The sequence below is a fragment of the Astatotilapia calliptera genome, chromosome 8 (assembly GCF_964374335.1).
Source record: "Astatotilapia calliptera chromosome 8, fAstCal68.1, whole genome shotgun sequence".
Lineage (NCBI taxonomy): Eukaryota > Metazoa > Chordata > Actinopteri > Cichliformes > Cichlidae > Astatotilapia > Astatotilapia calliptera.
Genome location: NC_137429.1, coordinates 16,159,387 through 16,187,207, shown reverse-complemented (window position 1 = coordinate 16,187,207; position 27,821 = coordinate 16,159,387). Strand labels below are relative to the sequence as shown.

At 42.0% G+C, this 27,821-nt stretch overlaps 3 protein-coding genes across 5 annotated transcripts; 2 read left to right on the top strand and 1 right to left on the bottom strand.

Moving 5' to 3' along the window:
• Nucleotides 1-1,849: 1,849 nt before the first annotated feature.
• On the bottom strand, nucleotides 1,850-4,983 carry pagr1 (PAXIP1 associated glutamate-rich protein 1). The gene is made up of 5 exons (XM_026162942.2): nucleotides 4,685-4,983; nucleotides 4,245-4,439; nucleotides 2,527-2,863; nucleotides 2,348-2,436; nucleotides 1,850-2,256 (listed from the first exon to the last, which is right to left on the bottom strand). Exons 2-5 carry the CDS (start codon nucleotides 4,405-4,407, stop codon nucleotides 2,021-2,023), a joined length of 825 nt encoding a protein of 274 aa, XP_026018727.1. The 5' UTR covers nucleotides 4,408-4,439; nucleotides 4,685-4,983; the 3' UTR covers nucleotides 1,850-2,020.
• A 258-nt stretch (nucleotides 4,984-5,241) lies between these two features.
• Nucleotides 5,242-12,053, top strand: kif22 (kinesin family member 22). 2 transcript variants are annotated; one of them, XM_026162941.2, is made up of 13 exons: nucleotides 5,242-5,377; nucleotides 5,690-5,884; nucleotides 5,995-6,122; nucleotides 6,298-6,449; nucleotides 7,635-7,844; nucleotides 8,222-8,612; nucleotides 9,037-9,154; nucleotides 9,369-9,468; nucleotides 9,878-10,058; nucleotides 10,562-10,656; nucleotides 10,939-11,139; nucleotides 11,217-11,276; nucleotides 11,841-12,053. In XM_026162941.2, exons 2-13 carry the CDS (start codon nucleotides 5,697-5,699, stop codon nucleotides 11,868-11,870), a joined length of 1,854 nt encoding a protein of 617 aa, XP_026018726.2. In that variant the 5' UTR covers nucleotides 5,242-5,377; nucleotides 5,690-5,696; the 3' UTR covers nucleotides 11,871-12,053. The 2 variants fall into 2 exon arrangements, with proteins under 2 accessions (XP_026018726.2, XP_026018725.2); XM_026162940.2 differs by having other exon boundaries at nucleotides 5,246-5,412.
• A 232-nt stretch (nucleotides 12,054-12,285) lies between these two features.
• prrt2 (proline-rich transmembrane protein 2) lies at nucleotides 12,286-15,960 on the top strand. Of its 2 annotated transcripts, XM_026162944.2 has the most exons (5): nucleotides 12,325-12,672; nucleotides 13,759-14,047; nucleotides 14,235-14,533; nucleotides 14,630-14,759; nucleotides 15,807-15,960. In XM_026162944.2, the coding sequence occupies exons 2-5, from the start codon at nucleotides 13,816-13,818 to the stop codon at nucleotides 15,821-15,823; spliced, it is 678 nt and encodes a 225-aa protein (XP_026018729.1). In that variant the 5' UTR covers nucleotides 12,325-12,672; nucleotides 13,759-13,815; the 3' UTR covers nucleotides 15,824-15,960. The 2 variants fall into 2 exon arrangements, with proteins under 2 accessions (XP_026018728.1, XP_026018729.1); XM_026162943.2 differs by lacking the exon at nucleotides 15,807-15,960 and having other exon boundaries at nucleotides 12,286-12,672; nucleotides 14,630-15,409.
• Nucleotides 15,961-27,821: the final 11,861 nt, after the last annotated feature.

Below are 27,821 nucleotides of genomic sequence, written 5' to 3'. Positions count from 1 at the left end.
TTAAATCAAACAGTCCAGATGTAATTGAAGTGCAGACTTGCAGCTTTAATGCAAATATTTCGCATTAAAGGTTTTGGAATTGCAACCATTTTTCTACAAACGTCCTCATTTTCAGAGTCTCAGACATAGTTTTGATGTCCAGATGAGGCGTGTTCTCATGTTATTTCATGACAAATGTTTCAAGCAAGAGATGTGGAGCTGATACCAAGTGCTGAAATTGAAATTGGAGACTGTTCAGTGGAACTGGCAATGTGAGCTCCAAAAATGAATGTGTACTAAAATATGGGAAGAGAAAAGTATGAAGAAGATAAGGAACAGCTTAGCATGTCTGCTAATTGAACCTGGTCTCTGGTGTTGATGATGTGACTGCTGACAGGAGTAGAAGGATGATTTGTGAAGTGTGCAGCACTGTGCTCTGCTCAGATTCAGCTAAATACTCCATAATTGATAGGTGCTAATGAATAATGACCCAAAGCAAACTGCAAAAGCAACCCAAGAGTTTGATTTCAATGCAAAAGAGCATGCTTTGGAGTTTGGTAAGACAAAACTGATGACAAAGAGACAAGCAAGCAAGCAACTGAAGGTGGCTGCAGCAGAGGACTTAGAGGGAGGACACGCAGCATTCGGTGATGTCCATGAGTTGTAGACTTCAGGACTTCATTGACTGCAAACAATTTTCATCAAGTACTAAAAATAGTCCTTATGTTTAAAGTTATATTAGTTTGTTCAATTACTTTTGTCAAAGCAAAATATTTGTAGAGCCTCAAAATTAAAGCTAAAAATCGGCACTTCAGTCATATTTTAATTGAAATGAAATGCTTTAAATTTCTTTGTACTTACAACATTAGCCTGCCAAGTTAGCACCTCATATTTATTGTTAGCGCCAAATCACAACAACAATCACCTTAAGGTGCTTTACATTGTAGGGTAAAGACCCTACAATAATAGGACCCCCCTTTTAAGCACTTGGGGACAGTGGGAAGGAAAAACTCCCATCAAACAGGAAGAAACCTCAGGCACAACAAGGCTCGGGAGGGGCAGCCATCCACCACAACTGGTTGAGGGTGAGGGGAGGGAAACGGGACAAAGACACAGTGTGGAAGAGAGCCAGATTAATATTAAATGCAGAGAGGTGTATCCACAGAGAGGGTGAAGAAGAACACTCAGTGGGCCCCATGACCCACCCAATCCTCCAGTGTAACTACAGGATTATTCAATGTCACCTTATATTTATCAAAAAGGAAAGGTTAAAGTCTGACCTTAAAAGTAGAGTGGGTGTCTATCTCCTGAATCCAAACTGGGAGCCGGTTTCCACAGAAGAGGGACCTGAAAGCTGAAGACTCTGCCTCCCATTCTACTTTTTACTGGAAACCACAGTAAGCCCGCAGTCTGAAACTAAAGGACTCTATTAGGGTGACACAGTACTATAAGGTCTTTAAAGGGCCTGATTATTTAAGAGCTTGTATGTGAGGAGAATTATTTAAAATTTGATTCTGGATTTAAAAAGGAAGCCAGTGAAGAGAAACCAATATGGGAGAAATACCTTTGTCACCAGTTGTTTCATTTAGTATATGAATTCTTGCATTACGGCCAAAAACACAAGTTTCATAAGATCAAAGTGACTCCATCAGTTAAATTACTTTGTAACGCAATCCTCATTAAATAGTGTTTTCAGGTACATTATATTATACCCTGCATAAAACTCAAATCAAAGCAGAGCTACCCACTGTGGCCACCACCTGTGACAAGGGAGCAGACAAAAGTAGCTTTATTATATAATTTAGAATCATAACGATATCATCATATTCATTTAGCCACAGATTGAAATAAACTGTCAGTACGCTCAGAGTATAACAGGTGAGGGATGTCCTCCAGGGTTAAAATTTTTATTGCCATCATACAAAACACATAAAACATACAAAACTTGTTACATTAAAAAAAATTCAAGTTTTTTAGAAAGCCTCAGGGAAATGCTTGGCTTTAGATGCCTTTGGGCAAGTCCTTGTCTCAAAAGAAACCATCAGTATCTCCTCTGTCGTGGTGAGAAGATGGTGTTGGGGTTGCTGTCCCGTTCCCTCTCCTTCTCCCGCTCCCTCTGGCTGTTTGGAGAAAGGGCTTCCTCCAGCTTCTTGTCACTCTTGAAGAGATCTCTTCCTGTGCGCATGATATGCTCCTCAATCTTGCGGTGGCGCTTCATGTCTGACAATACTTTGTCCAGCCGAGCTTCCCTTTTAACAGAGGAGCGGGCAGAAGATCCTGGGAGACAACAGGCAAAAAGCATTATTAAATAAAAGACAAAAAAGTCCAGATTATAAAGAGACAACACAAATAATTGATTGTGACATACCAGGAGTCCTGCGCCGGCTTAGGAAAGCATTTTTTGGAGTGGTTTGCATTTTCTCCTCATCAAAGTCAAACTCAGTTGGAGTTGGAGGCCTGAAAAAACAAAACGAAACATGACCAACCAAAAGCACTCGAACCAAACTCCTTAATCCTGAAATGACCAAAAAGAAAAGCAACACTGACTTGCGTTCCCTCTCCTGCCTCTCCCGTTCCTTGGCTGCCTCCTCCTCTTCGTCTCTTTCGGGCGAAGAGGTCTGTTCAGGCGTGGGGGGCCTTCTAGGAAGGGGCACAAAGTTCAATTCCAGCATATCTCCTTTAGCGAGGAGCTCATAGAGTCTTTTGATCTCTGCGGGAGGAGGCATCCAGTTTTTGGGGTCCTCCATTTCCTCGTCGCTGTACGGAAGCTCCCAGTCACCGTCCGCCTCTTCGGCTTTCTGTTTTCCATCTTCAGCCTCCACCCCTGCGTCTGCCTGAGATTCATCCTGCTGCGCCTCTCCTCCCACTGCATCTGTGTTCCCATCTGAGAAAAAAAACGTACACAGTCAGTTTAAAATCTCTGTTAAAAACAATAATAAAGCGACATTTTATTGTGGATTAACCCTATACTGGGCTTTGATGTAGCTCCCCGCCTTCAATTTAGAGCTACATGTTTTTGTTCTGATTGGCTGCCCCTCAGAGGGTCTGAACTGCAGGTCCGTGTTGACGATGTGTGAGGCAACCACATAAGGAATACTGGCTTCCACTGACAGATCCATGTGTAGATTGTAGGCTGGACTTTTGAAGGGGATTACTTGTACATACACTGACCTCAATATGTGAAGGTTTAGCCATGTTTAATAGGAGCAATCAGCACTGCAAAAAGTACTGTATGTATGACAGAAAGCAATACACATAATAGGTCCAATTTAAACATCTTTCAGACACACTGCTTTGACTTCTCTGTGACAAGCTCTACGTAGGGACGGACTGATATGTCAACAGAACATCAACATCACACCCACTGATGGGCATCGGGGTGCAAATAGCAAAACTATTTGAAAATCAGTGGTGACATTTATTGATAGCAGGAGCTAACATTTCTCTCGTGTGTAATATATTCTCTGCAGCAAGTGATACAAAAGCCAAAAGACTTGAAGTGATCAAGTACATCAGGGCACAGAACAACACAGACTTTTCTAATGAAGGCTGGATCAGTTACTGAGCAATAGTGGCTTTACTGAATAGTTTCATAGAAACCATTTTTTAACTTATATATATATATTTTTTTTTTTTAAATTAAAAGACCTCCAACTTTCTTAAAGTTCACAATTGGATTGATTCTAATATTAATATTTTGTATTGATTTTTTGTTTTCTTTAATAGATGGTTTTTGCATTTTATTGCTGTCTTTTAACCCTGAAAAACAGTTTGGATGACTAGGTTTTTTTGTTAAGTGCTCTAGATTGGATAATCTAGGTATAATGACGCAGGGTCATAAAGATACTTGATTTCTGTATTTTAAATATACATTTAAATATACATCCCCCATCATAAATCCAGTTGACTGCAGTCTATATAGCAATATAAGCAAATATTACAGTTAAAAACAGAAACATCAGCTTATATCTAGTCCCAGCAGTCTGTTTGCTTTTTCTTTTTAACTTACATACAAAGAACTGGCGCAGGGTGTACCACACTAATGCCAACTCCAGCACCACACCCACACCAGACCCTGGGTGAATAAGCATTTAAGAAAATGGGCGGATATTTGTCCTTGCTGATACTTCAGACTCACACTAGTTACCTGTACAGGACATGCTTGTCCACACTGAAGACTTTTACCCTGATAATGAAACTTCCTGTCTACTGTGCGTCCTTTCACTACACCTGCCCATGCATGTATCTTTACGCGTGTACTGTACCTGTATCCTCCTTGGCTGTTGCGTCGTCCTCCTCTGCCATCTCCGTATCCGGTTGCTTCGTGCTGTCCTCGTCCTCTTTGCCCTCTGCAGCTTCCTCTGAGTCCTTCATGTTCAGAACCTCTATGCCCTCTTTCAGTGAGGTGTCTGTGGCCTCAGCTTGCATGCTTCCTGCTGGTGAAGTTTCTCGCAACAGATCTGCTGAACAGAAGCCTGCCATTTAGATCTAGAAAACATTTTAGTGCAGCTGAAACTAACTTCGGGTATACACAACTGTGTAGATTAAGAGGATTTTTTAGAGGCTATAACTTTTAGCCGTAGCTGTTTACTTTTGTTAAAGGATAAGTGAACGTACAGTCAACTAAAACAAGCGGCTAGCTAACGTCAGGCCTAACCGCCAGCTATTTCTTAAACAGTAGTTAATCTGCTAATAACATACGTGCCTTAAATCGTCATTAACGGCTTCTTCCGGATCGGTGCTGCTGTGAAAGCGATTAAAACGTTGAGTCAAATACTTTTCCAGTAAAAACTCCCCATGAGAGTCACTAAGTATAACAAACGCTTATGCACAGACGTAAACATTGCGCCATTTTGGCTGTAGGGATCTGCCTGAGCCTCTGCACTGCCGGGGCGGGGGAGCTTCACCTCATCGCTGATACAACGTCATGTGGATAATTCACACTCACTGCGAGCGGACACTCCAGCAGTAGAGGGGAATGGTTTGGAGATCTACGCTCGACGCGACTTCCTGCACACTGCGCAAGCGCGAGCAGGTCTCCGGGCAGACAGAGCGAAATTTGTATTAGCTTCCTTTGCTTTTCTGTTCATGTTGTTCTTGTTGTTTTTAAAACGTACGTATATGTACGTTTGTGTAGCGTAAACCTGACAAATGTAATCAGAAAAGCCACAAATCACATTAATATGGACGCATGACGTAAAACAGGCGCCAGTATTTGTGCGAGTTCTGATTGGTTCAAAAAAAAAATTCTGATTGGTTTACGGCCGCTTCCGGTTTCTGCGCTCTGCATTTGAAAAAGTGTTCGGTTAGTCGCTCAAGTTTTTAAGGGACGCGGTCGCCATTGTTAAAACCAAGCGTCCGAAATGTTGCTGGAAGGAAAATTTAGGGCATAACAAAGGTGTGGCTTGTCTCAGACATTCTCAAATAATATCGGTAAGCATATAGCAGGCTTTGGCTTTGTGACTATTATTAGCCAGTCGAGAAGCATCCGTTCTTTGGAGAAGTTATGACTGAGCTATCCAGCTTTAGCTTGTTATTAGCCGAGAGAGGCTTTCGTCAGTAAGGAAACACAGCTTATCAGGAGAGGTTTCATTTGAATGCCATGCGTTTTAATGCAGTGCTGTTATACACAAACTGTCATTTTCAAGCACGTTCGTGGCTAACTAGTTAGCTTATTATTAAACTTTATTCGGGCCTTTCTTTTTGGAAGCGCAATAATGGCGACGCGTGTGGCGGTATCAGATGGAGGAAACAAGAAGACATCCAGGGTCCGCGTAGCTGTTCGTCTGCGACCGTATATGAACAAAGAAGATGAGAAAAGCGAGGGACCGTGTGTAAGAGGCCTGGACTCTCAAAACCTGGAGATAATCAACTGGAGGAACGCCACAGAAACTGTTAAATACCAGTCAGTGCCTTCCTAATAATCTGTTATGTATATATGCATATCGGTAAAGATTTCAGTGATTGTCTAGCTTTAAATATTAAGAGAGCTGTGGTTGTTGTTATTGTTTTTAGCTTCGACGTTTTTCATGGTGAACAAACGACGCAGCAAGAAGTTTTCCTCTCATCAGTGAAGCCCATTCTGCCGCACATCTTTAACGGACAGAATGCCAGTGTGTTTGCTTATGGGCCAACAGGAGCTGGTATGTTGAAGCACAGTCTACAGGGTTGCAAGAAACGTGTATATTAGCTGTGCACATGCATTTATAAATTAAGCTGTTAAGACTTGTGAGAGGTCACAATGATTTTGTTTATAGATATTTTGGCTCCTCAAAGACACCCTTTTCTAACTCTAGGCTTTTGCATCCTCTTTCACAGGTAAGACCCACACCATGCTGGGGAGTTCAGAGCAGCCAGGTGTGATTCCCCGAGCTGTTCGTGAGGTCTTCAAGCTGGTGAAAGCCAAGGATGCGAGTGATGGATGGGACTATAGCATTGGCATGTCGTATTTGGAAATTTACAATGAGAAGGTATGAATGGTTTAAGTAGAAAGAGCGTACGGTTATTTCTGGCTTTCTGTTCATGATTAAGCAAAGTAATGCAGCTGGTGGTCATTCAAGTTGAGGTGTTAGAAAACATTGTCTTTGCTCTTAAGAAGTGTGTTTCTGCATTTTATAGCATTATAGAGAGCTGGGGGGGGGGATTTGTGGTGGTTGTGTTCCTTTTTTTTTTTTTTTTTTTTTCTTTTCTAGATTTAAATGGATCAAATGAACCTTTGGTATTTACTTGTTCCAAAGGTTGTAAAATAGTTTCAAATGTCTCTAAACAGCTCAGGTATTGAATCTTGGTTACCTTAATTGACAGAACTCTATGAAATTCCCTGTTATATCACCTTAGGAAGCGAAACTCTGTTGCATAAAACAGAAAATCATTATAGTGTGGTCAATCTTTTTTTTCAGCCCTGATTAAAACCCTGTATTGAAAATAAAATTGCCTTTATGTTCATTTTAAAAGTGGAAATATTTCCGTTTCCAATGGACACTTCTCTAGAAATGTTATTAATACCCTTAGAAGATTTTATGTTGACCAAAAGCTGACTCCCTTAATTCGGCAAATTTAAGCCAACAGTATTATTATGCAGATGGTGTATTCCAAACTAAGATGTTTTGGCACGTGCAGGGTAGCCTTGGCCCCACCCAGCAGAGCTGTATGTGAGAATGCAGATATCTGATGCAGTCGGATAGGATGTTAGCCAGCCTTTAACCTGCCAGCTCTCTAATAAAAACTCAGTGCATTGTCAGATTGGACAGCTCTTTCCTGCTGTATTCATGCAGTTCTCTTTTGTAGACACCATCATACATCATACACATGTCGTAGTATGAAGCCTTTTGAAGCAGATTTATTTCCTGTTGCGCTACCTGTCAAAATGAACAAATGTGGAAAATATTTGAATCGGTTGACTTAAAATTTCATGTGTGAAAACATTTTCAGCCTACCCTTTCAGTTTCAGGTCACTGGCCCTCAGCATGATTTAATAAAACAAGGGGGCGCGCACAGCTTTTTAGCCTCCAGTCTTCTTGAATTTACTGAAAAACCTTCTAACTACATTTTCCACTGCATGGCCTCTGAACCTTTTAAATGTACCTTTTTTCTTTTAGTGTGCATCATTCATCAATTACCGCTTTCTTATTCTTGTTGTTCTGGTCCTTTCTCAGGTGCTTGATCTTCTGTCGCCAAACTCCCAGGATTTACCCATCAGAGAGGACAAAGACAAGAACATCCTTATCCCTGGCCTGACACACATGAACATTAGCAAATTCGCAGATTTTGACAAACACTTTGTCCCTGCGACGCTCAACCGTACTACAGCTTCTACTAAGCTAAACCAGCGTTCCAGCCGCAGCCACGCTATCCTTCTCATTAAGGTTTGATGATCTTGGTGTAGTTTATTGAACTGTTTTATTTGTTAGTGTCAAATGGACAGCCAGACAGCATCTTAAGCAGGTCGTGGTCTCTGAGCAGTAGGCCAGGATTTGGTAGCTGGTGCTGAAATCAATTCTCTCTTGCAACAGTCCCACTAGCAACTTCTGTGCTTCCTGGGATTACTATGGGAGAGAAACACAAACCATTATCTGCTGTCCTTTTTCTTCATTTATTCTTTGTTTTTTCCCTTTGTTGTCATGTTTTCATAAAATGTAATCCTCGTATTTTTTTTTTCTACTTTCACCCCACCTCCTCGTTTTTCCTGCCTGACTTCTGTGTCGCTGCTGCTTTTCCATTCTTAATCTCTGCAATGATACAGGTTGTACGGACTCAGCAGCAACTTCCCCACAGACAACAGACAGGCAAACTGTACTTGGTCGATTTGGCTGGCTCAGAGGACAACCGCCGCACCGGCAACCAGGGCATCCGCCTGAAGGAGAGTGGTGCCATCAACCTGTCTCTCTTCACACTCAGCAAAGTTGTTGACTCTCTAAACTCGGGCACTTCGGTGCGCGTGCCGTACAGGGACAGTAAACTAACACGGCTTCTGCAGGACTCTCTGGGGGGCTCGGCACACTCCGTCATGATCACCAATATTGCACCAGAGTACAAATATTATTTTGACACCTTCAGTGCACTCAACTTTGCGGCCAAATCCAAGCTCATTGTGAACAAGCCCTTCACCCGCGAAACTGTGGCTGTGGTGCCAGGTGAGAAAAGCACTCACTTTTTTCAGTTAGGGGCCACTAGAGTATAAAAAGGCATTTTATTGGGAAACAGGAAGAGCCAAAGGCCAACAGGGGGCACCCATGTCACATCCGAGAGGATGGTGACTAACAGTAAACGGCTGTCTCTGGGTCAGATGGATGTTTGTCTTTTTTGTTTTTTGTAAAACTGGTGCTCCACTTGCATTTTTGCTGTTCTGATGTTGTCTTTCCTACTGCACTCTCTCAAAGATGTTCCTCATGTTTACCTGCTGCGGCTGGCTTTAATTCAAGCACTGCAATGCAGCTTTGACTGATGCTGTGCCATTTTTGTCTGAGTTGCTTTACACTCTAGAGAGCCCCCACAGACACCGTTGTTACACTGCACTGAATACTAAACTGTTAATTTTCCATCTGCCGTCGTCTCCAGTGAAGCGGTCCAGAGAGGAACGAGAGACAGGGGGGTCTGGCACTGAGCCACAGAAGAAGAAGCATAAAGAGGAGAAGAAATCCGAACACGATGCCTCACCCTCTACACGTAACCACAGGTTATAGACCACACAGACTGATTATTTGTTTGGTTTGTATTATGATGTCTGACTGACGTGAAAGGCTTTGTGACGGAGAAAGATGCTGTTGTGTGTAGGTCTGTCTGGAATCCTGTAAACATGACTTTTTGATACCTGACTTGTTTCAAATCGTACTGTCTGCCCTGTTTTTCAGCCTCTTTGTCTAATATGATTTGTTTGTCTGCCCCTTTAGTTCATCAGACCAGTCACTGATGGATAGACTAATAGCTTTGGAGAAGAGAACGATGAGCTCCCAGGACAAAGAGAGACTGGCCATGCTTAAAGAGATCAAGGTGAAAATGCACATCTAGTTTGTCCACATGGCTGACTTGAAGAATGCTCTGTTTAGTTTAGAGTTGCTCTAAGCAGTGGTATCGAGAGGACAGTGAGACAGCATCTTAAGCAGGTCGTGGTCTCTGAACAGTAGGCCAGGATTTGGTAGCTGGTGCTGAAACTAATTCTCTCTTGCAACAGTCCCACTAGCAACACCTGGGCTTTGTGGGATTACTATGGGAGAGATACAAATCATCATCTGCTGTCCCTTTTTATAAATTGACATCTTCATGCATGCATACATGGAAATATCAAGTTGGAAAGGCTGTAACGTTGGCCGCCCTTTTCTGCCCAGTCAATATTTAATTGCTGTACTTGGTCTCTTTTGTTATGCTTCTTTGTTTTTGTTGTTGTTGTTGTTTTGTGCAGGAGCTCAAAGAGAAGCAGAGGGAGCTTGAGAGCAAGGCCATGCTATTCAGTCAGTTGGCTGGAGAAAAGTCGATTACAGGACAAGAGCCCGACTTCGAGAACAAGACAACTGCCCTGCGGAGAAAACAGTCAGATGCCACAAAACCCAATAAACAGCAGGCTGTGGTCCAACCGCTGCAAGGTCTGTTAGAAATCCTAGAGCAGATGATCGTACTGTAACTAAGTGAATTTCCATAGATTGTTTGCCTCATGAAGAAATTACTACAGTGTTAAAGACTATAGAGGTATCACACACTGCTGACCTTGACTGAGGACTCACTAAATTCTTTATTTGAGTGCTTCACTAAAGATTAGTGACTCGCTAATTCTGTCATGTTGATTCACTGCGGCTATTGATGGGCTGCAATGTGATGCAAAAGCTCAATCTACAATACTGGAGCCAGAGAAGGTATCAAATGATGATGAGAGAGAATTATTTTTACAACCCTCAGCAACACTGAGAGTGAGCCAGAGAACCTTTCTTAGTGCCTCCTGCATGCATTTTTCTTTAAAATGGTTCAAGTGATAAAAATTTGACTTTAATTTTAAAATGCAGTTGTTGGTTTGTTTGTTTTTTATATGCAGTAAGAATATTTGTCTTAGATCCTGTCCTAATGCAATGTCTTCCTGTTTCCTGCCCCTCAGTGTCCCAGCGCCAGCCCCTTCAGCAGCTTCTTGTGGTCAAAAAGCAGTCTGTATGCATCAAGAAGAAAGAGGAGACGTATTCAGACCTGATTGAGGTCAGCAACTGAGCCTTGACTGTGCTGTGCTTAACTTGACACATCTGCAGAGTTGCAAGCATCAGATACAAGCTGACAACGTGCATTAGCTTCAATGTGTTTATCTGACTCGACAGATGCAGAAAGGGTCTCAAATTTGTTTGGTTAAAATTGCCTTCCTCTCCCAACCAGTGGAGAGACGTTCAGATTTAAAGTAGATTGCTTGTGTTGTCTGATAGCAAAAATGTTTTAACGGCTTGGTTGTATATCTGTGCATTTATATTTCTTTTCTTGTCCTATCAGGCACCAGGTGGTAAAGAGAACAACACAAAGAGTGCTTGGGAGTCCCAGCTTGACCAGTCGATGGTGGATCAGTCCAAGCAGAAAATCCTGCAAATTCTGAACACAGGCTGCCTCAAAGAGCTGAAAAGTCTGCAGCAGATCGGTGACAAGAAGGCGAAGCTCATTCTGGGCTGGAGGGAGATCCACGGTCACTTCGCAAAGGTTGGAAAACAAACCTTATTTACTGTAGCTTCTATAATATAAATACATGCACAGACTATATGATTGCTATTCTGCAGGTGGAAGACCTGATACAAGTTGAGGGGATGACGGAAAAGAGATTTTCCTCCTTCATGAAGGTAAGCTAGGTTCTTGCTGTCATTGTAAGTGGTTATCTTCTGCCACTCTGCTTTTTGGTGGGTTGCTTCAGGTTCTTAGAAGCACCTCTAAAACCCTCCAAAATAAAAGCATTCCCATCAGCTGATTTTGAGGTAGCAGGGGTTGACAAACCTGCTAAAACTTGAGTATGATCACTTTTAGCTTAGCAGCAGACGCTTTGATTGTAGTAATAAAGTATTACTGACAGTAAGGCTGTGCAACTAATGGAGTTTTACTGTGATTTACAATTCTGTCCTCATCAATTATTAAAATGGGATAATTTAGATGGAGATTATTGTACTGCATTCTGTTTCAGTGATTTTGCTTTAATTTTGCACGCTCCCTGTGGCGAGCTAGGTTAAATGGCAACTTCATTAGACTTTATTAATGTGTTAAACATTAAATAAAAATCAGGTTTGGTTACAAAAACACGTTTTCTGCTCCTAATATTAACCAAAATAAATATAATCCTTCCATAACTAAGCATCTGATTGATATTCTGCTTCTCTTGGTTTGTATTCATTGTTCTTTTCTTCTATTTGCAGGCAAACATCGTGAGTGCCATGGGGAAATGATTTTTTTCTTCTTTTTTAATACAAGTCATGTACATACTTTACTTTTTATCTGAAGCCACCCCATTTTTTTTTTTTTTTTTTTTTTTTTTTTTTTTAAATGCTTGTTGTCATCGTGTTTATGTAATGTCTGCTGTGTCCAGCTGGTGGCGTGTCCTTTTTTAATAAACCTCCCATATCACGTTATTGGATGCTTGTGTATTTATTTGACCTCGGTAAATAAATGTTATGGTCACCTTCGCCTGAGCTCCAGTGTCTCCTACCCTGATCTATGCGAGCTGACGCTCCACCGCCGTATCACGGTTTCTTTGTGTGAACACATAATTAGGCTAATTAGCATCGCACAGACAGCAGGTCACAGTTTAACACCGGCGGTAGGTGGATGCTATAAACCACCGCCCCCTACAGCACATCTCTCACACACACACCTTTTCTCTTCCTCCACAGCACGTACTCTGGTTGATTTCACTTTTCGTTACACGCACACACACCCCTCCTCTCTGAACCACCCTGATATCCAGGAGACTCCATCCATCCCAGCTCACTGCGCTGGCGCAAGGCTACACCAGCCCCACCGCTTTCTGTTTTTTCCCTCCCTCAGCTTTCACTGGACATAAATCATATGATCGGGCTTTTAAACGGAGCACGTCTAGAAACCCTCTGCGCTCTGGAGATGTTTGGTCACGTCTGACAGTTTTGTGTTTTTTTTCCCCACCTGGGAGTGAGGTTACCACGATGCACAATCCAGCGACGTGATGACGACGAGGCAAGCGCTGGATTAAAAAAGAAAGGGACGGAAACAAAGGTCAGTTTGATTACAGTTTTCCCTTTGATGGATTGATGGGTGCGAGATACACAAATGGCTGTTTATGTATTCCAGTCATTTCCTGTGAATCCAGTGCATGTGTTTTTCCTGCTTATCGGTGCAGTTTAGCAGCGCACATCCACTGAATCCAACCCATCAGCGGCAGGCTAATTAACGAGCAGCCTCCCTCCCTCCCTGTTGGCCTCTATCCGAGTTTTCTCCCCCCTTTGTCCTCAGCCTTTTTACCGCTGTGTCCTCTTGCTATTGTTCTGCGTCCGGCAAAACCGGCCACCATATGTCGGTGAGCGGTTGTGTACACACGGTGAAATAAAGCTATGTACACACCTGCACGGAGACCGAGGCAGGAAAGCCGTCTCCATCTGCCATACCTGTTTTTTTCCGCTCCTCCTTTTTGTTGACCTGCTTTTTGTTACCTGAGAAAGCGAGTCTTGGAGGCCTTATTTACAGTTGTGTTTTGCTCATCCATCCCTCAGCAGCTGTGAGCAGTGATCAAACGTGAGATGTCATCTGACGTTCAAAAGGGGATTATAAAGAGGCTTATGGGTGATATTGAGCCCACATCCACTCTGAAATCTGCTGAAACGGGATGTGTTTATGGGCTGTATGAAAACTGCTAGTTAGAAATCCCCTGCCAGCCATATAAATATTTCATTTCAGGGAGGCAGCGCTGCTCCCCAGCATCTGCAAACTGATTCAAACAAGTAGAGTTTTACTAAATAAACTGTAGGCAAACAACCCAACCATGAAGGCACCGTTTAATCTCTTTTAGGTCATTTGTGGCTCATTTGATACTATGCCCTACTTTCCTATAGCTGCTTTCTGTTGGGTTGAGACTGTGACCAAGAACTCAACATCTATAGACTTGCTATTATTTTGCTGTCCTCCAATAGCAAAAATTGGTCTAAATATTTGATTAAAAAATAGTTTAAATAGAAGAAAAGATTTATCTCTTGCTCCATCTGTCTGCCCTCTTCTCCACTGCAGTGATTTTTGCACAATCCCTAAGCAGATGGGAAGGAACAGTTTTTGTTTATGAATGTGTTTAAAACCACTTTCTGGCCCCAGGTGTAACTACAGACGTGCAGGACCGGACCACGAACACGGGCTTCTCTTTCTGTCAGCATGGCTGTGAACATGATGCCCGCCCCCGGCCTTTGGCCTGTGGAAGAACAACCATCGCTTCTGGACCAAGACGGCTCCCTCTCGAGCCAGGCCCCCGTCTCTGAGCTGTGCCTGCCAGTCAGAGGCGAAGAGCTCATCCACAGCTGCAGCAGCAGCCCGGCTGGCACCAGGCCTGCCCGCAGCAAATCCAAAGGAGAGCTCGTCATAGTCATCAACGAGAAGCTGAAGAACGGTGAGTGACTTGAGTTTGACCTCATAGCCAGGCAGCGGGTGGGGAGGGAGGCAGGGTCGGGCAGCTGCTTAGTCAGCTCGCTGGGGGAAAGTCAAATTCCTGCGCGTGGATGAACTCCCGGGAGAGCACGGGAGGCGTGCGAGCACTGGCGTTTTACCTCTTTGTCCTCTTCATCCTTCACACGCAGGTAACGGGATCCACTCAGTGTCCGAGGAGAAGAGCACCTCTCCAGTCGTCTCCTCTCCTCCGAGAAGGCAGCACTCCATCTCTTACCCTCATCACGGCAAGACCAGGAAGGGGAGCAGGGCGAGCTCCATCGGCTACACCGCCTTCTCGCCCAGGCCGTCGCTTTCTCGCCACTCCAGCATCGCCACCAACCCACCATTGGACCGCTCCAAAGTCAAAGACTACCTCCTCCTCTCTGTGCTGGCCTGCTTCTGCCCAGTCTGGCCCATCAACATTGTTGGATTTGTCTACTCCATCATGGTGAGAGCAGGATTTGTGTGTGTGTGTGTTTGGTTTTTGGAGTTTATTCTTTTTAATCACACTGATGCTAACAGACGCTTTGATCTTCTCCCTCAGTCCAAGAACAGTCTGGAGCAGGGAAATCTGGACGGCGCCGTGCGTCTGGGACGCGTGGCCAAGATGCTCTCCATGGTCTCACTAGTAGGAGGGACGATCATTATCATCGCCTGCATTGTCAACCTGGCCAGTGAGTGTCCCAAATCTGACCTTTAAACCCCCCCTAACCTCTCCTTTTTAACCTCCTGTGTTGCTGAGCCGCTTCTTTCCTGCGAACTCTCCTCTCGTCTCGTGAATTACTGAAGGATGTGTCGCAGCTTCCACAACCTGCTGTTGTCACCGTTTATCCCATCATACTAGCATAATATATTCAGCTCTGTTGGCACAGTCTGACCTTAATCACTGATATTATTACTATCTGTGTTTGCACAGTAGAGCGCTAGCCCCAACGCCTGCACGTGGCTTTATACACTGCAGCACTTTAGCCTTTAGAAACCATGTCGCCGCTGCACAGAGATCAGAACATATTAAGCCCTCCCGAAGCAGACGCAGATCTACATTTTCTGACGTGTTCCTCCATGTTTGCACGGGTGGCCTACAGCTGTAACCGACCGCATGCCTCGGTTTTGCCGTGTGTGTATCTGTAGAGTGACGTGTGTAGTCCACTGTCTTGTTTTCACGCCTTGCCCTCTCTGCTTGTACAAAATGTGAAGCCTTGTTGATTCTGTACCACATGTATAACCACTGTATGCCCAGCTCGTGAGCTGCTGACCGGCTCGGGAGCTGGACAAATGTGCTTTTTATTGTACGTTTGCAAATAAAAAGGATTCTGATAACAGATCAGTGATTATTTCAGTGACTCGCAAAGAAAGGGACCAGCCTCTGTCTTATTTTTTGTTTTGCTGTTCTTCTACATTTAGACACGTGCAGTTTAGTCATTCTCAATCATGCCTTTTCACTTCAGATTACACTTATTTCTGCTTTATTTCTGAGCGTGCCCATTTGCAGCCTTGTGGGTCTTATTAAGCCAAGAGATGTGCTAATTAGCTCAATGACTGGAAGAACAACTGTAGACTCAACTTCAACTTGAGTTGAAGAGCGCTGGGATTTGGCAATCCTTGTTTTTTCTTCTTCTCTCATTATGTAACTGTCCTCTGTGGTCTGTGAAAGTTTATACATCCATATGAAGTTGCAGAATATAAAGCTCTGACTAATACGCTTCCTTTTCTTTTTTTAGTAAATGTGAAACCCTGAGTTTCATCCCAGGATGAAACTGGATAAGGCAACAGACCGTCTGGCCCCGCACCTGCACCACCATCTTTACCTGCCTAGTCATTACCTGGATGTGTGACAAATGTGCCCCACACCCCCTTGCCCCCCACCTCCCTGCGATATACAGCGCTTACTTATATTTCTGTAATCGATATAAATCCCCCTCCTGCCCCCCTGTTTTCTTTTCTTTTCTTCTTTGCTAATGGAAGAGAATAAAATATGCAAATGCTGCTACTCTAAATCTGGGGAGGGTGTGAGGGGAGGGGTCCATGGGACGTTAGATTGGAGAGAAGGGAACAGACAGACTTTAATCAGTCCCTTCGTATTCCGGCCAACACGTTTGGAATGATTTCCAACACAGAGACACTCGAACTCTTGAAGAGATCTCATCACAAGCCTCCAAACTGGTGGACTAGAGCGCAGCGGAGGGATCGCCTCTCAACTTCCCAACAAAAAATGACCTCTCTGGTTAAATCCCCCTCAAACGCACAGAGAGGCTCCGGGATTTTGTGTTGCGCACATGAACTCACACGCGCAGCAGAGAGGAAACCCTTTGAATCCCAGTTATGTCCTCTTGTTTCAGACTGTCTCTTGCTCCGTGGCTCAAAATGACTCCATGATATCTTGTGTTTGAGCGTACGGGCCGACTAAAAGGAGGATGAAAGCGGGGCTTACCAAGCCGTGGGTGCTAAAACGGAAAAGGGGATTACGGAGGCACAGTCGACACAGCGAGGAGGAAATATGTGCCAAATAAAAGAATTTAGAGCAAGGGGATAAAAAAAAAAAGTTTCTTGCTTTGCAAAGACCTCACTTCTCACCAGTTGATGTGGAGGGAAGCATCGAGATGTGCTTTCGCTCTGTGCAACTATACTGTGTATCTGCTCGACACCTGCAACCACTGTGAGCTGGAGAAAGGAGGGAAAAAGTCACGCTGTAGTGATTAAAGCTTAAACAAAACAAAACACACAGACTTTACAGGGAAGTCAGTGATGCCGCACCATCTGTCTTTTGATAATCTTTGTAAGGGATTGATTTTGAAACTCTGGAAGTGCTGCGCCGCAGCGGAGCGGCAGCTGTAAGGCAGTGCGGGCATCACTATTTGGTTAACAAATTAAATAGCTTGTGATTGTTTAGTCAAAGATGCGGCTGTAGCCTCAGGTAGCCCGAGCTTTGAAAGCAGACAGATTGTTCTTATATTATACTTAAAAAAAAAAGAAAAAGAAATAAAATACCCTCCGTAGTTGATTCCCACCTGGATGAGTCAGCACCTTTTCGTTGTAGGTGTTTGTGAAACACTAGATCAGACATGGGTGGGGGCTCTGAAGTAGCAGTGTCGTAGCATTTTAGTGTGAAGAACATCATTTTAAAAGCCGGGTTTGTTATCGTTGTTCTAATATCTCCTGTGTATCCTTCGCTAACCTCTAATCTTTATCTACTTGTGGTTTTCACTGTGATTTAATCGATAAAGTGACTAAAAACTTTATTTTGCTGTGTCCCAGATTTTCCAATGCCGCGACTTCAAGGGTCTCATCATGAGTTCTGGCCCTGCAGATAGTTTTCTGTCGAGACAACTGCGGCATATATATACAAACCATCCCCGCCCCCCTTTGTTAATAATGTAAATTTACTGATTGTAATCTACAGTTGATGTACTCTGCAGATATTGTGCTAATCCTCCAGTGGATATGAGTTACCTTTACGTAATTAAGATCTGATGTAGGCGCTGAAGCTGTTGGATACCCTCCAGACAGCCACTGTATTCCCACCAGGCTTCTATGATCTTTGTGGTTATTGGCATGTTCTGTTTTCTTTTTGTTTATTTATTGATTTTTTGTAATGTATGATGATGGAAGTTTCAAATTGCAAAGATAAGCTGACACTTGGAATATTATACTTCTGCAGCACATTTATAATAAAGACACAATGCATGTGACCTGTTTTCAGTGTTGCTTTGGAGGGATAAACAGCATCAGCGGCTGTGCAGAATAAAGGCGGCGTCAAAAGTGAGTGAAAGGAGAGCTAAGCCGTTAAGGAGAGACTGTGTTTTTGCATCAGTGGAGTTAAAAAAAAAGGGGGAAAGGAGTGTAGTTGGGGTGGAGGGTGGGGGAAGCGTTGGTGTAGTCCTCAGTGCCGTGATGGCGTGTAAGCTGCTGGGATGGAGAGCGCCTGCTGTTGTCAGGCAGCAGAGTGCAAAGACAGCAGGAAGAGCAAAATGCTGAAGGCAGAGGCCTCGAGCCAGAAGGAAACACTGCACTGCATGACCGCCAGTAGAGCGAACATAAGCCTCAGATGACTTCAATGAAATCAAAGCAAAAAATTTCCTTCATTATTTCCTCCTGAGGTTTGTTTTTTTAACACTCTTTAAGAAGTGGTTACTAGCTTTCTTCTTCAAAAATCATTCATGAACAAGAACAGCAACTGGGCCAGTGTCTTGAAATATTAAGACAGTATGCTGCTCTTTTTTAGCTCCAGATTTTTGGTTCTCACTCTGCTGGATTAGCTTTGCATGACTCAGAGTTCAGGCACTGCTCTGCTTTCAGCTGCTCTCACTTTAAGGGCCACCCTTCCTTCATGTCAAGTTTCTTCTGATGGACTGCCCCATGCAAACAGAGGCAGCTGGATGGTGCTGCTGTGCTCAGAGACAGAGTTGTGTGCCTGAGATGAATGTATTGAGGATATCTGCTCTCTGTGTAGCAGGGTGGTAATGACTTGTCGGACTAAATCGAGTCTAGAGGAGCCTGAAGTCTGAGCTTTTGGCTCGCGGGGATTGCTTACGCATTCGCTGATCTCATTATGTGAAACTTTGGCCATATTTAATATGAGCATCCAAAAGTAGGAATTGCTTTATAGCTCCTCTTCTGTAACACAGTCCAATTTTAGGGTGAAGTGCAGTTCAAAAGTCTTGAGACATCCTTAATTTATTTATATGTTGCTAGAAAAATGGGAACTAGGCGTAGCAATTCATAGAAACATGCACACATGAATGAAAATACAGCATATAAATATAAATACAGTACAAAACAAATAGTCTATGATTCTAACAAGCTTGAAAGTGAATATTTGGTAATGACAGCCTTTATTCTTCAACACAGTCTGAACTCTCTTAGCTTTGTTATCATTTCTTTAAGTCATCTTCAGGAATAGTTCTCCAGGCTTCTTGAAGGACATTCAAAGCTCTTCTTTGGATGTTGGCTGTCTTTTGCTCTGTTGAAGTCCAGGCTCATCTATCCAGGTATAGGGCAAGATGCATCTCTCAGGTCCCGTATCAAGTATTTGCTCTTGGTACGGGACCTACATACAACATACAAGAGAATTAGGATTAGGATTTTTCCCTTAAGAACATGACTTTCAGATACTGTTCATCTGCTGTAGACAGTTTTGTAGACAGGCCAGGGCTGTCTGTAGACAGCTGCTGCTCCTTCTTTTGTCCTCCACTTGTCCAGTTTCCTCAAGTTTTTTAAGGACACACTGTACACACTGCTGACGTTTGCCAGGTTTTCAGCCAACAGCTCCTTGGAATCACCTTGTTGGGGCAAAAAGTATAATTTTATTTTTGTGAAACCGTGTTAACCTTGGAATTTTTCATAGATTCAGCCAATGAAGTTGGAACAAACAATGTGTTTTTGTGACAAGCTTTTTAAAACGGGTTCTTCTAATTTGTCTGTTATGTGTAGACACAACACTGGTTCATCCCTTGAGTAAGCCTCCTTTATTATTCCTGACTGATTAATAGGTCAGCATTAAGCGTTTAACTGACATTTCTAATTGCATTAAGTCATTTGGTAAGGAGTGAGACTTTAAAGTCAGAAAAACACCCCCAAAGCTCTCAGTGCTGCTGAGTACATTTATACTGGTTAGAAATGTAGCAGGTGCTAGCATGGTAACAACTGGTAAATAAATTAGCACTAAACATTTACTTGAAACCAGTGGTGATGTCATCAGTTTAAACCAAAATTCCCTGCATTTATTTTCCCATCTTACTTCTAATCTGGAACATGAGCTGCTTTAGAGAAAAAGTTCTGACAGCCACAGTGTCCTGCTGTGTGCTGCAGGTCACTGAACAAATTGTGCTTCAGTTCTGGTGAGTGAAATTATTTGATCTTAGTCTGTTACTTACTGTAGCACCAATTAAATTAACACCGGTTAGCCGATCTGCGTGGCTATGCGTTGCATTTGAAACTCTTTAAAGAGTCCAAAGAAAAATGCTGATGTGTTTCATTGATATACTGCAGCAGAATTCCTTCATAATTTTGTAAAAAAAAATCATCAGGATCAACCAATAAATCCAGGTGTAGTACAGAATGTAGTACCCTAACAGTTTGATTGGTGTAACATCTCCGAAGATTTGTGTCCCACCCACTAATTTGAAAGTAATCCACGCACAAAACACTAAAACCTACATTTGTTGTGTAAATTATATATAAAAATATAAACCCAGATGTTGCAAAAGTGGTTTCAAAATATTATTTTAAAATACAAAATCGCTCTTCTGGCATTTTTCTACTTTTTGAATTTGAACTTTTATGCCAATTTTAAAAAAAAAATGTAAATGTACTTTTTAAGTTTTGAGTTTTTTTATTTATTTAATAACAACTGAAACGAGGTAGATTCTAAAAGTTAAGTCTTATAAGAACTTGAGGATTCAGTATCTTTGACTTAAATGTCAAAAATGTATTTAAAAAACTGTTGTAAAATCTACTTTTTCAGGTTGCTCACTAATTTGTGTAATTATTTTAAAACATTGTTTACATTTGCTTTCATTCTGGTCTCGAAACAAGTTTCTTCCTTTATCTCTGTAAATTATAAGCCCACTCTGTTGCTATCTCTCCCATGCAAGCGATATTCCAGCTATTGACCTTGGCAGGAAAATGTATTTTTTGACTTGCAAAAGTGTGCAGGATAATAAAGGTGCCAGCATGTCCTGCATTGATAACATGTTTTCCTGTTCTGTCCTTGGTGTGAATGCAGGACACAACAGTATCTACATACAAATGTAAGCTTCCAGTGAAGAAAATGCTCTGTTGAAATAATAAACTTAAAAAAATATGTTATGCACATAAAGTAAACATGGCAAAGTTTCTGCAATACTTTCAAAAATAGTCTTACTGTGCCCCAAAAGGGGAAAAAACCCCCAACGTTAACAAAAACAGCTTTCACAACATTTGACAACAGCAAATTCAAACCCACCAGCGTGATTTCTCTGACAGTTAAAGGTACTTTCCTGTGTACTCAGCTAATTTTAGTATGTCTACAGTACAGTAACAGTTCAAAAGGGGATCAGTGTACCAGACATAGTCGCATCCAGATGCAGTAAGTGGGTCATGGATTATGCAGCTGGGTCAAACAAACACTGCGGCCGTGAGTCAGTTTGGCAGCGGCTGGATGCATCGTGATCGTCCTGTCAGTCTGCATCGCAGAAGCAGCATAATGAGATCTACTGACCTGCGGCGACGCTGTTCTCTTAGTGCCCGCTTAATGTGCAGAGAGAACTGGGGCCGCAAAATAGCCACTGTGAGTGGGAATTAACGCTCGGAGACGGATTGCTGTGGATCTTTTTTTAGAGAAACTGTTGACGGCTCCGCCGCAGGAATGTTGTCTTGTCACGGCTGGGGTGGAAAAAAGCCGAGGTGTTACAGCAAGAACCTGTGACACTCAGTCAGAATCTAATTTTATTATTTACACTTGGAGAGAGATCGAGAGAGTTACAGCGTGTTTCCTTTGCTTAGATATTTGTTATTTCCCTGAAGGCTGAACTAATTATTAATTCAGCTCATTAACAGTGAATAATTTGTCAGGAAGTGCTGCGCGGCGCCGACCTTCACAATAAGACGCATGAATTATTGATTGTATATTTTCGTCAACATGTGTCACATATGTTCAGATAACACGTCCTCAGTGCAACAGAGGGCAGCACAACCTGCTTTCAGTCTGCATCACCTGTGATCATGTGGAGGAGAGTATCTTTGAACCTGACTGTGTCACCATAGCAACTAATGCTGCCTGGTCCAGAGCAGGTAATGTTTGCAGTTTAGAATCAGCTGGAAGCGACACACTTTTACTGTGTTACAAAAGGCCCAAGGAGGTTTTTCCCGCTTAAGGAATACAACATGCAACCTGCTGAGCATGCGTTACTAATGCTGCAGTGTAAAATATGACTCGTGGTCACAGGAAATCACAGCACACGTTCGGAAAACAAAAATATTTTTATGCTTGAAGTCTCGTTTTCACTGCTGGAGTTGAAAGGAGTAGAACACAGATTAGTAAATGAATCAGTCCATTTGTAGGATGTCTATCAGTAAGATCATTGAATCAGTACAAATAATCTGACTTTTTCCACACTTCCATCACTGGACAGTCAGATCTGAGCAGACTGATGTTTAAATACGTCACTTATAAAGTTTCAGCGCACTAATGTGCAGCTCCGTGTCACATTACTGTTTCCCGAGTGGGAAACATCAACAGTTTTCTTACTTTGTTTCCTTTTGCCATTTTACTTGTATAGCTGTTTCTCTGACTGAAGCAGGCGACGCTCAGTTTGGTCCACTTTCCTGCCGTTTGTGCAGCAAGAGATTCAAAGTGCCCTTTTATGTGAGCGTGCACTGAGCCTGAAGCTGGAAGCCCTGAATTAACGACAAAGGTTGATAACCACTGTCATGTTGACCGTTATTTCTGACAGAGCGTTTAGGTTTTGCTGAGCCAGCTAATGTAAAGAAAGCCTGGATATGCTGAGCGTAGTGCTTGCCTGCCTGATAGATATCACCAAGAAACTCCCCAAATCATCAAGATGTTATGTTTTGTTTAGTGTTTGTGCAGTAAAATAAACACATTTAACTGTTATTTTAGGCTTTTTTGTGCATTCTGAACAAAATAAAACATTTTATGGAAGCAAAATAGTCAAAAATCTCAAAATTAGCCGATGCATGAAAAACTGTATTTAACTTCTTGCTCTGAGCCTGGTGAAAAGGCAGTTTTTTTGAAACGTCATTTGTAGAGATGGACCGATCCGATATTACGTATCGGTATCGGTCCGATACTGACCTAAATTACTGGATCGGATATCGGAGAAAAATAAAAAATGTAATCCGATCCATTAAATATCACGAAAGCACCTCACAAAACTTGCAACACGCCGTAACTCACCTCAGAACGTCGGAGCAGTATGCATCACGTGATAGAGCAGCTGTGGCATGCGGGACCTGTCGGTGGTCTGGATAGCATTTGGAGCTTCGCTAGCAACCTGGCATTTCATCTCCGACAAAGTTATCCCCGAGAGAAGTAAAGCAAGTGTGTAAGTCCATCTCTGAATGTTTGTAAAGCATTCCCACGTTAAGCTTAACGAGCGACTGCCTCTCGCTCTCCGGCTGCTACTTCAATCGTGAAACTGCTTAAATCAGCTGATCGGCTTTTCTGTCACGAGTCTGTCTCTCGTTTGTTTTTGGCCCACTTTGCACCAGAAAGAGGAAACCAGCGGCTGAACAACAGCAGCACGTTTAAGCTTGATAAGCTGTTGTTAGAATTTATTTAATATTACTTTCTACTCCAGGATCTTTTCTACGTAGCTGACGCTGGTAACTGTGCAGGGGCGGATCTAGCAAAGTTTAGCCAGGGGGGCCGATAGGGCATTAACTGGGAAAAGGGGGCACAAAGACATACTTTTCTTTCTTACTCTCATTTAAAATGTCTAGCTTTTAATAAATAATTATCTGACACCCAAAGTTTTAATTTGATGTAAAATGAATAGAAGTCAATTACTGTATATAGTGACTATTAAGTCTAATATATATATCCTAGTAAGCTATAGTACATTTTCCTTTGGGAAGGTACCATCTGTGCAGTCTGCAATTTTGTTGAAGAAAGATGTTGAATCTATTTAATATTTCTTGAAAAATAATTGATTTCTGTGCATTTTTTTTCACACTGCATCAAATTAAGGTTGATTACGTTGATTAAGCATCATGAGGTGGAGCGTGAGGGGTGGTTCCTTATTTTTTATTTATTTATTTTTGTTGTTGCTGGGAGTTGGAACCCTATTAGTTAGGTTGCTTAATATTTACGCTAAGTACTCTTTAAAATACCAGAATAGGGAGGATGGTGTAGGTTTAAGTTTATTAGATTGATCAGTATTGCTGAACTATGAAATATTTTTTTTGTATACAGGTATAACAGAATAGCTTTAGTGTAGTTGTTGTTTTAAACTTGAGTATGAACTTGCAGACTTGCAAAATGCAGCAAGATATTTTAAAAAACAGTTTTGTTGATTAAAAAACACTATATCGGATTCATATCGGTATCGGCAGATATCCAAATTTATGATATCGGAATCGGTATCGGACATAAAAAAGTGGTATCGTGCCATCTCTAGTCATTTGTACTGATTCCCATTTGAAGCCCTTTGTTTATATTTTGCATGGACAGTTTTATCATCTTTAAAGCAAAAACCATCTCCAAAGTTTTCCATGAGCAAGCATGAGAAGATGAGAGAAGCTGGAATTGATTAAATCCGTGCAGTTCCACTCTTGAACTGGGTTATCATTGAGTACTTTTATAATATTCACACAAATGCTTCTTAATAGAAACTGGGAGCTTCAGGCCCTTGTGTGGCCCATTATTACCATACGGCACTGCTGCCACACATCCAGCATCCCCCTGCTGTAACTGCACCCTCTGAATTTTCATCACAATCCCAGCTAGATGGCAGTAATGCACCCATAATGGCTCTGTAATGGAAACTGCTCATCATTGTGAAAAGTGCATGAGGAGTGTTGTCCTCCTTTGCAGGAAAATCACCAAAAATATATATTCTTGAACAAATCTTAGTTTGCTTGCACCGTCGGAGATAATTTTCATCCTTACCCACTTTTATTTTCAGCAGCTTCTTTGCAGTTTCCTAATAAAAAGCATTAGTGTTATGATACAAGCACACAGCCCTTTCAGAGGACCACACAGCAGCTCTCATATTGCATTATGTGTGCTCTGCTGGCACTAATCCCCACAGACAGGACACAATCTGGGTTTGGCTAATACACTCAATTTTAAAGGAGTTTCCTTATGCAAACATAATTTACATTTGTTATTTTCACATTTTTGTACAGTTTTTTTATTGAGTTTAATTCCTCTTTCTATCGACTCGCTAAATGCCACTGTGGTGTTTTACACCTGGTGGCTGCTTCATTTAGATGTTATTTGTGGAGCCTCTGTTAACCGCTGATCATTTGCTTTTAATTAAACCTCTTTATCACCAGGAGAGGCTTCGTTTCGCCTCACAGATGTTTAAAACTTTAATGTCCTCAAATGCTCCTCCACTTTTGTTTTTTGTTTTGTCCTTACAGTAATCTCAGTTTTGATCTCAAAACCAGCAGTCCAATTTTCTTTCTTGCAGCTTCGGCAAAAATAGGAGATTTGATTTTTTTTTCTTTTCTTTTCTATGAGCTGCAAAAACTTGCTCATGTTTTTCTTACAGCTGGAAAATGCCTGTTTATAGAAACTATTTTAAATAACTTGACGCCACCAGAACAGAGTGATGATAGCTTTAAAAGTACTTTGCTACATTTGTAGAGAATAGATGGTAAAATTTGATTATTTTAAGGCTTATATGGGGTTACATTAGCTTGTGAATATGGCAATGTGGAGAAAATCGTGAGCCACACTCTATTTAAATGTATATTTTGCTAGAAAAATGGACCCCAGGCTTCCTGAAGGACATTGAATGCTCTTCTTTGGATGTTGGCTGACTTTTGTCCTGTTCTCACTGCACCTCACTGCCTCTGGGGAGGCCAATCCGTCACTGATAGTGCTCCACTGTTTTTTCTATTCAGGTATTCTTTCACTGCCTCGGCAGTGTGTTTGGGATCATTGTGATGCTGAAAAATTAAGCTGCTGCCAAGCCTATGTTTTCCAGATGTTACCACATGTTGGATCAAAAGCTGATGGTACATTTCTGAATTCATAATTCCACAAATTTTGACAGTCACTGTTGTACATCTTTTCTTACCACCTCTACAAACTGATGAAGATTTGAACCAAGGATTTCATCATCTCCATCAGACCCGTTGCCACTGACTTTCAGCCTTAGACCTGCCGTTTGTCGTCCACTTGTCAGTTTTCCTCACATTTTTAAGGACACGCTGCACACCATGCTGAGACATGCTAGGGTTTTGTCTAATAGCTCCTGGAGAACACAAAAAGTATTATTTTATACCTGTTATCTGTGTTACCAGTATTATGTTTGAGATTTTTCATAGACTCAACTAAAGAGACAAGAATGCACAATGCCCGCTAGTAACAGATCATTTTAAATTGGTTGTCTGTTATGAGTAGGCACAGCACTGGTTCATCTCTTGAGCTGGGTGCCGTTTTTATGCTTAAATGATTCTTGGGTCAGTGTTAAGTGACTTTAAGTGAAAAAACAAGAAGAAGACTTGTTCAATACAATATGGAAATTAGTAGGTCACTGTTTAGTGTAAATCCTTCCTGATTGTGTCCCTGCTGTTAGAGGAAAGTGACTTATGAAAATCATTTAAATCTAAAATCACATTATACAAAGTGTATTAGACTTTTTACCGTGTTACCTGTATTTGCAATAGTAGAATCACCAAAATAAAGCCATTTTATTTCCTGTAATCACAGAGCAGTGATGGTGTTGACGTGCGAGCAGATCCAGGAACAAACAGTGACTAAGATGAAACCGTGGCAGCCTTATCTCATTTCACAAAGAGCTTCTTTCTCGCTCAGGCTACTGGAGAAAATGCACAGTAATCACAAACTGCACAGCTGCTGGCAGCTTCACGTGTTTCTCTGAAGCCTTTTTTCCCAGTTATTATCTGGAATGAACTTCTGTCTCACTGCCCGTAATGCTGAGTCAGTCAGCTAGCTCACGTCAACACTCAGGGCGCCCTGCCCACACAAACTCGGGTACACAAGGTATAAAAAGGAAGTCTCAATGCTAGGCTCTCACCTGCCTGTCAAATGGAACAAGTGAAACATTCAATAAGTCATGATGATACTGTAAACTAATTTGATCTGGATGAGAAGAAATGCTTCAAAATCTTATTTATTATCTTTCTTCATCCGATAAGTGAATAAAATAAAAGTCCACCCAGATCTGACAGAGGGATGGAAATAATTCAGAAGTTTAAAGGATAAGATGCCTTTCATTAAATTTGTAAAGAACATGCAGAGACAGGCAGAAGCTTTTTGAGGCCAGTGATGGCAGGAAAAACCACACTGCACTAAGGGGACTGTAATGCACGGCGGTGGGAACGCATAAGTGCGGCAGTCTCCCTTACAGTGATGTCGGTGAACTCAAATCTGTTGAAGGAGTCATAAATTTTAAGATAATCTGCCCAAAAGAATGATACAAGCAACAGAACTTGGATTTTTGTTTTGTTTTAGAGCCCAGAGTCTTCCACTGATCACACAGAGCATCTGCGTGAAGCCAAGGAAGGAAAGAAAATAAGGCGATGCTCTTGTGTGGATAAACTGAAGATCCTCACCTCGCTGCCATCACAGAGAGAAAGTAGTTTATTTCATACATGCTAGTGGCCAATCAGTTCTACAGCTAAAAGATGGTAAATAGCATTACTACAGCTCCTCCTCCTCCTAAATCCTAAATGGACAAAACAGCTCTCCTGCTAAAAGCTCCACTCTGCTCACCAGCCAGCTGTTAAGTGTGTCTGTGTGCAGTTCGGTGCTGAGCTGCTGGTTGGAGCTTTTGTAAGGATTTTCACTGAAAGCTGCTGACAGTGAAATGAACTGAAACGGAAGCAATAATGTCGATTCATTGCTTCATTTTCTCATTGTCAGTAAGCATAGTAAAAATCACAAGACTCAAACCCAGAAAGATACGTTTTACAGCAGATATTTCCCACTATAAATTCAGCAGCATTTGAATTTACAAAAAAAAAAGTTGGAAAGCTGTGCAAAATGTTACAAATATAAATGAATCTCGTAAATCACAACAGAACATAGAAAACAGCAAATG

Coding starts and splice junctions, on each gene's coding strand:
- pagr1 (XM_026162942.2), bottom strand. CDS start 4,407: ATGCAAGCTGAGGCCACAGACACCTCACTGAAAGAGGGCATAGAGGTT. Junction 2,864..4,244: donor AACAGCCAAGGAGGATACAG/GTACAGTACACG, acceptor TTTTTTTCTCAG/ATGGGAACACAGATGCAGTG. Junction 2,257..2,347: donor AAGCCGGCGCAGGACTCCTG/GTATGTCACAAT, acceptor GTTGTCTCCCAG/GATCTTCTGCCCGCTCCTCT.
- kif22 (XM_026162941.2), top strand. CDS start 5,697: ATGGCGACGCGTGTGGCGGTATCAGATGGAGGAAACAAGAAGACATCC. Junction 5,885..5,994: donor ACAGAAACTGTTAAATACCA/GTCAGTGCCTTC, acceptor TATTGTTTTTAG/CTTCGACGTTTTTCATGGTG. Junction 6,450..7,634: donor TGGAAATTTACAATGAGAAG/GTATGAATGGTT, acceptor GTCCTTTCTCAG/GTGCTTGATCTTCTGTCGCC.
- prrt2 (XM_026162943.2), top strand. CDS start 13,816: ATGGCTGTGAACATGATGCCCGCCCCCGGCCTTTGGCCTGTGGAAGAA. Junction 14,048..14,234: donor CAACGAGAAGCTGAAGAACG/GTGAGTGACTTG, acceptor CTTCACACGCAG/GTAACGGGATCCACTCAGTG. Junction 14,534..14,629: donor GATTTGTCTACTCCATCATG/GTGAGAGCAGGA, acceptor CTTCTCCCTCAG/TCCAAGAACAGTCTGGAGCA.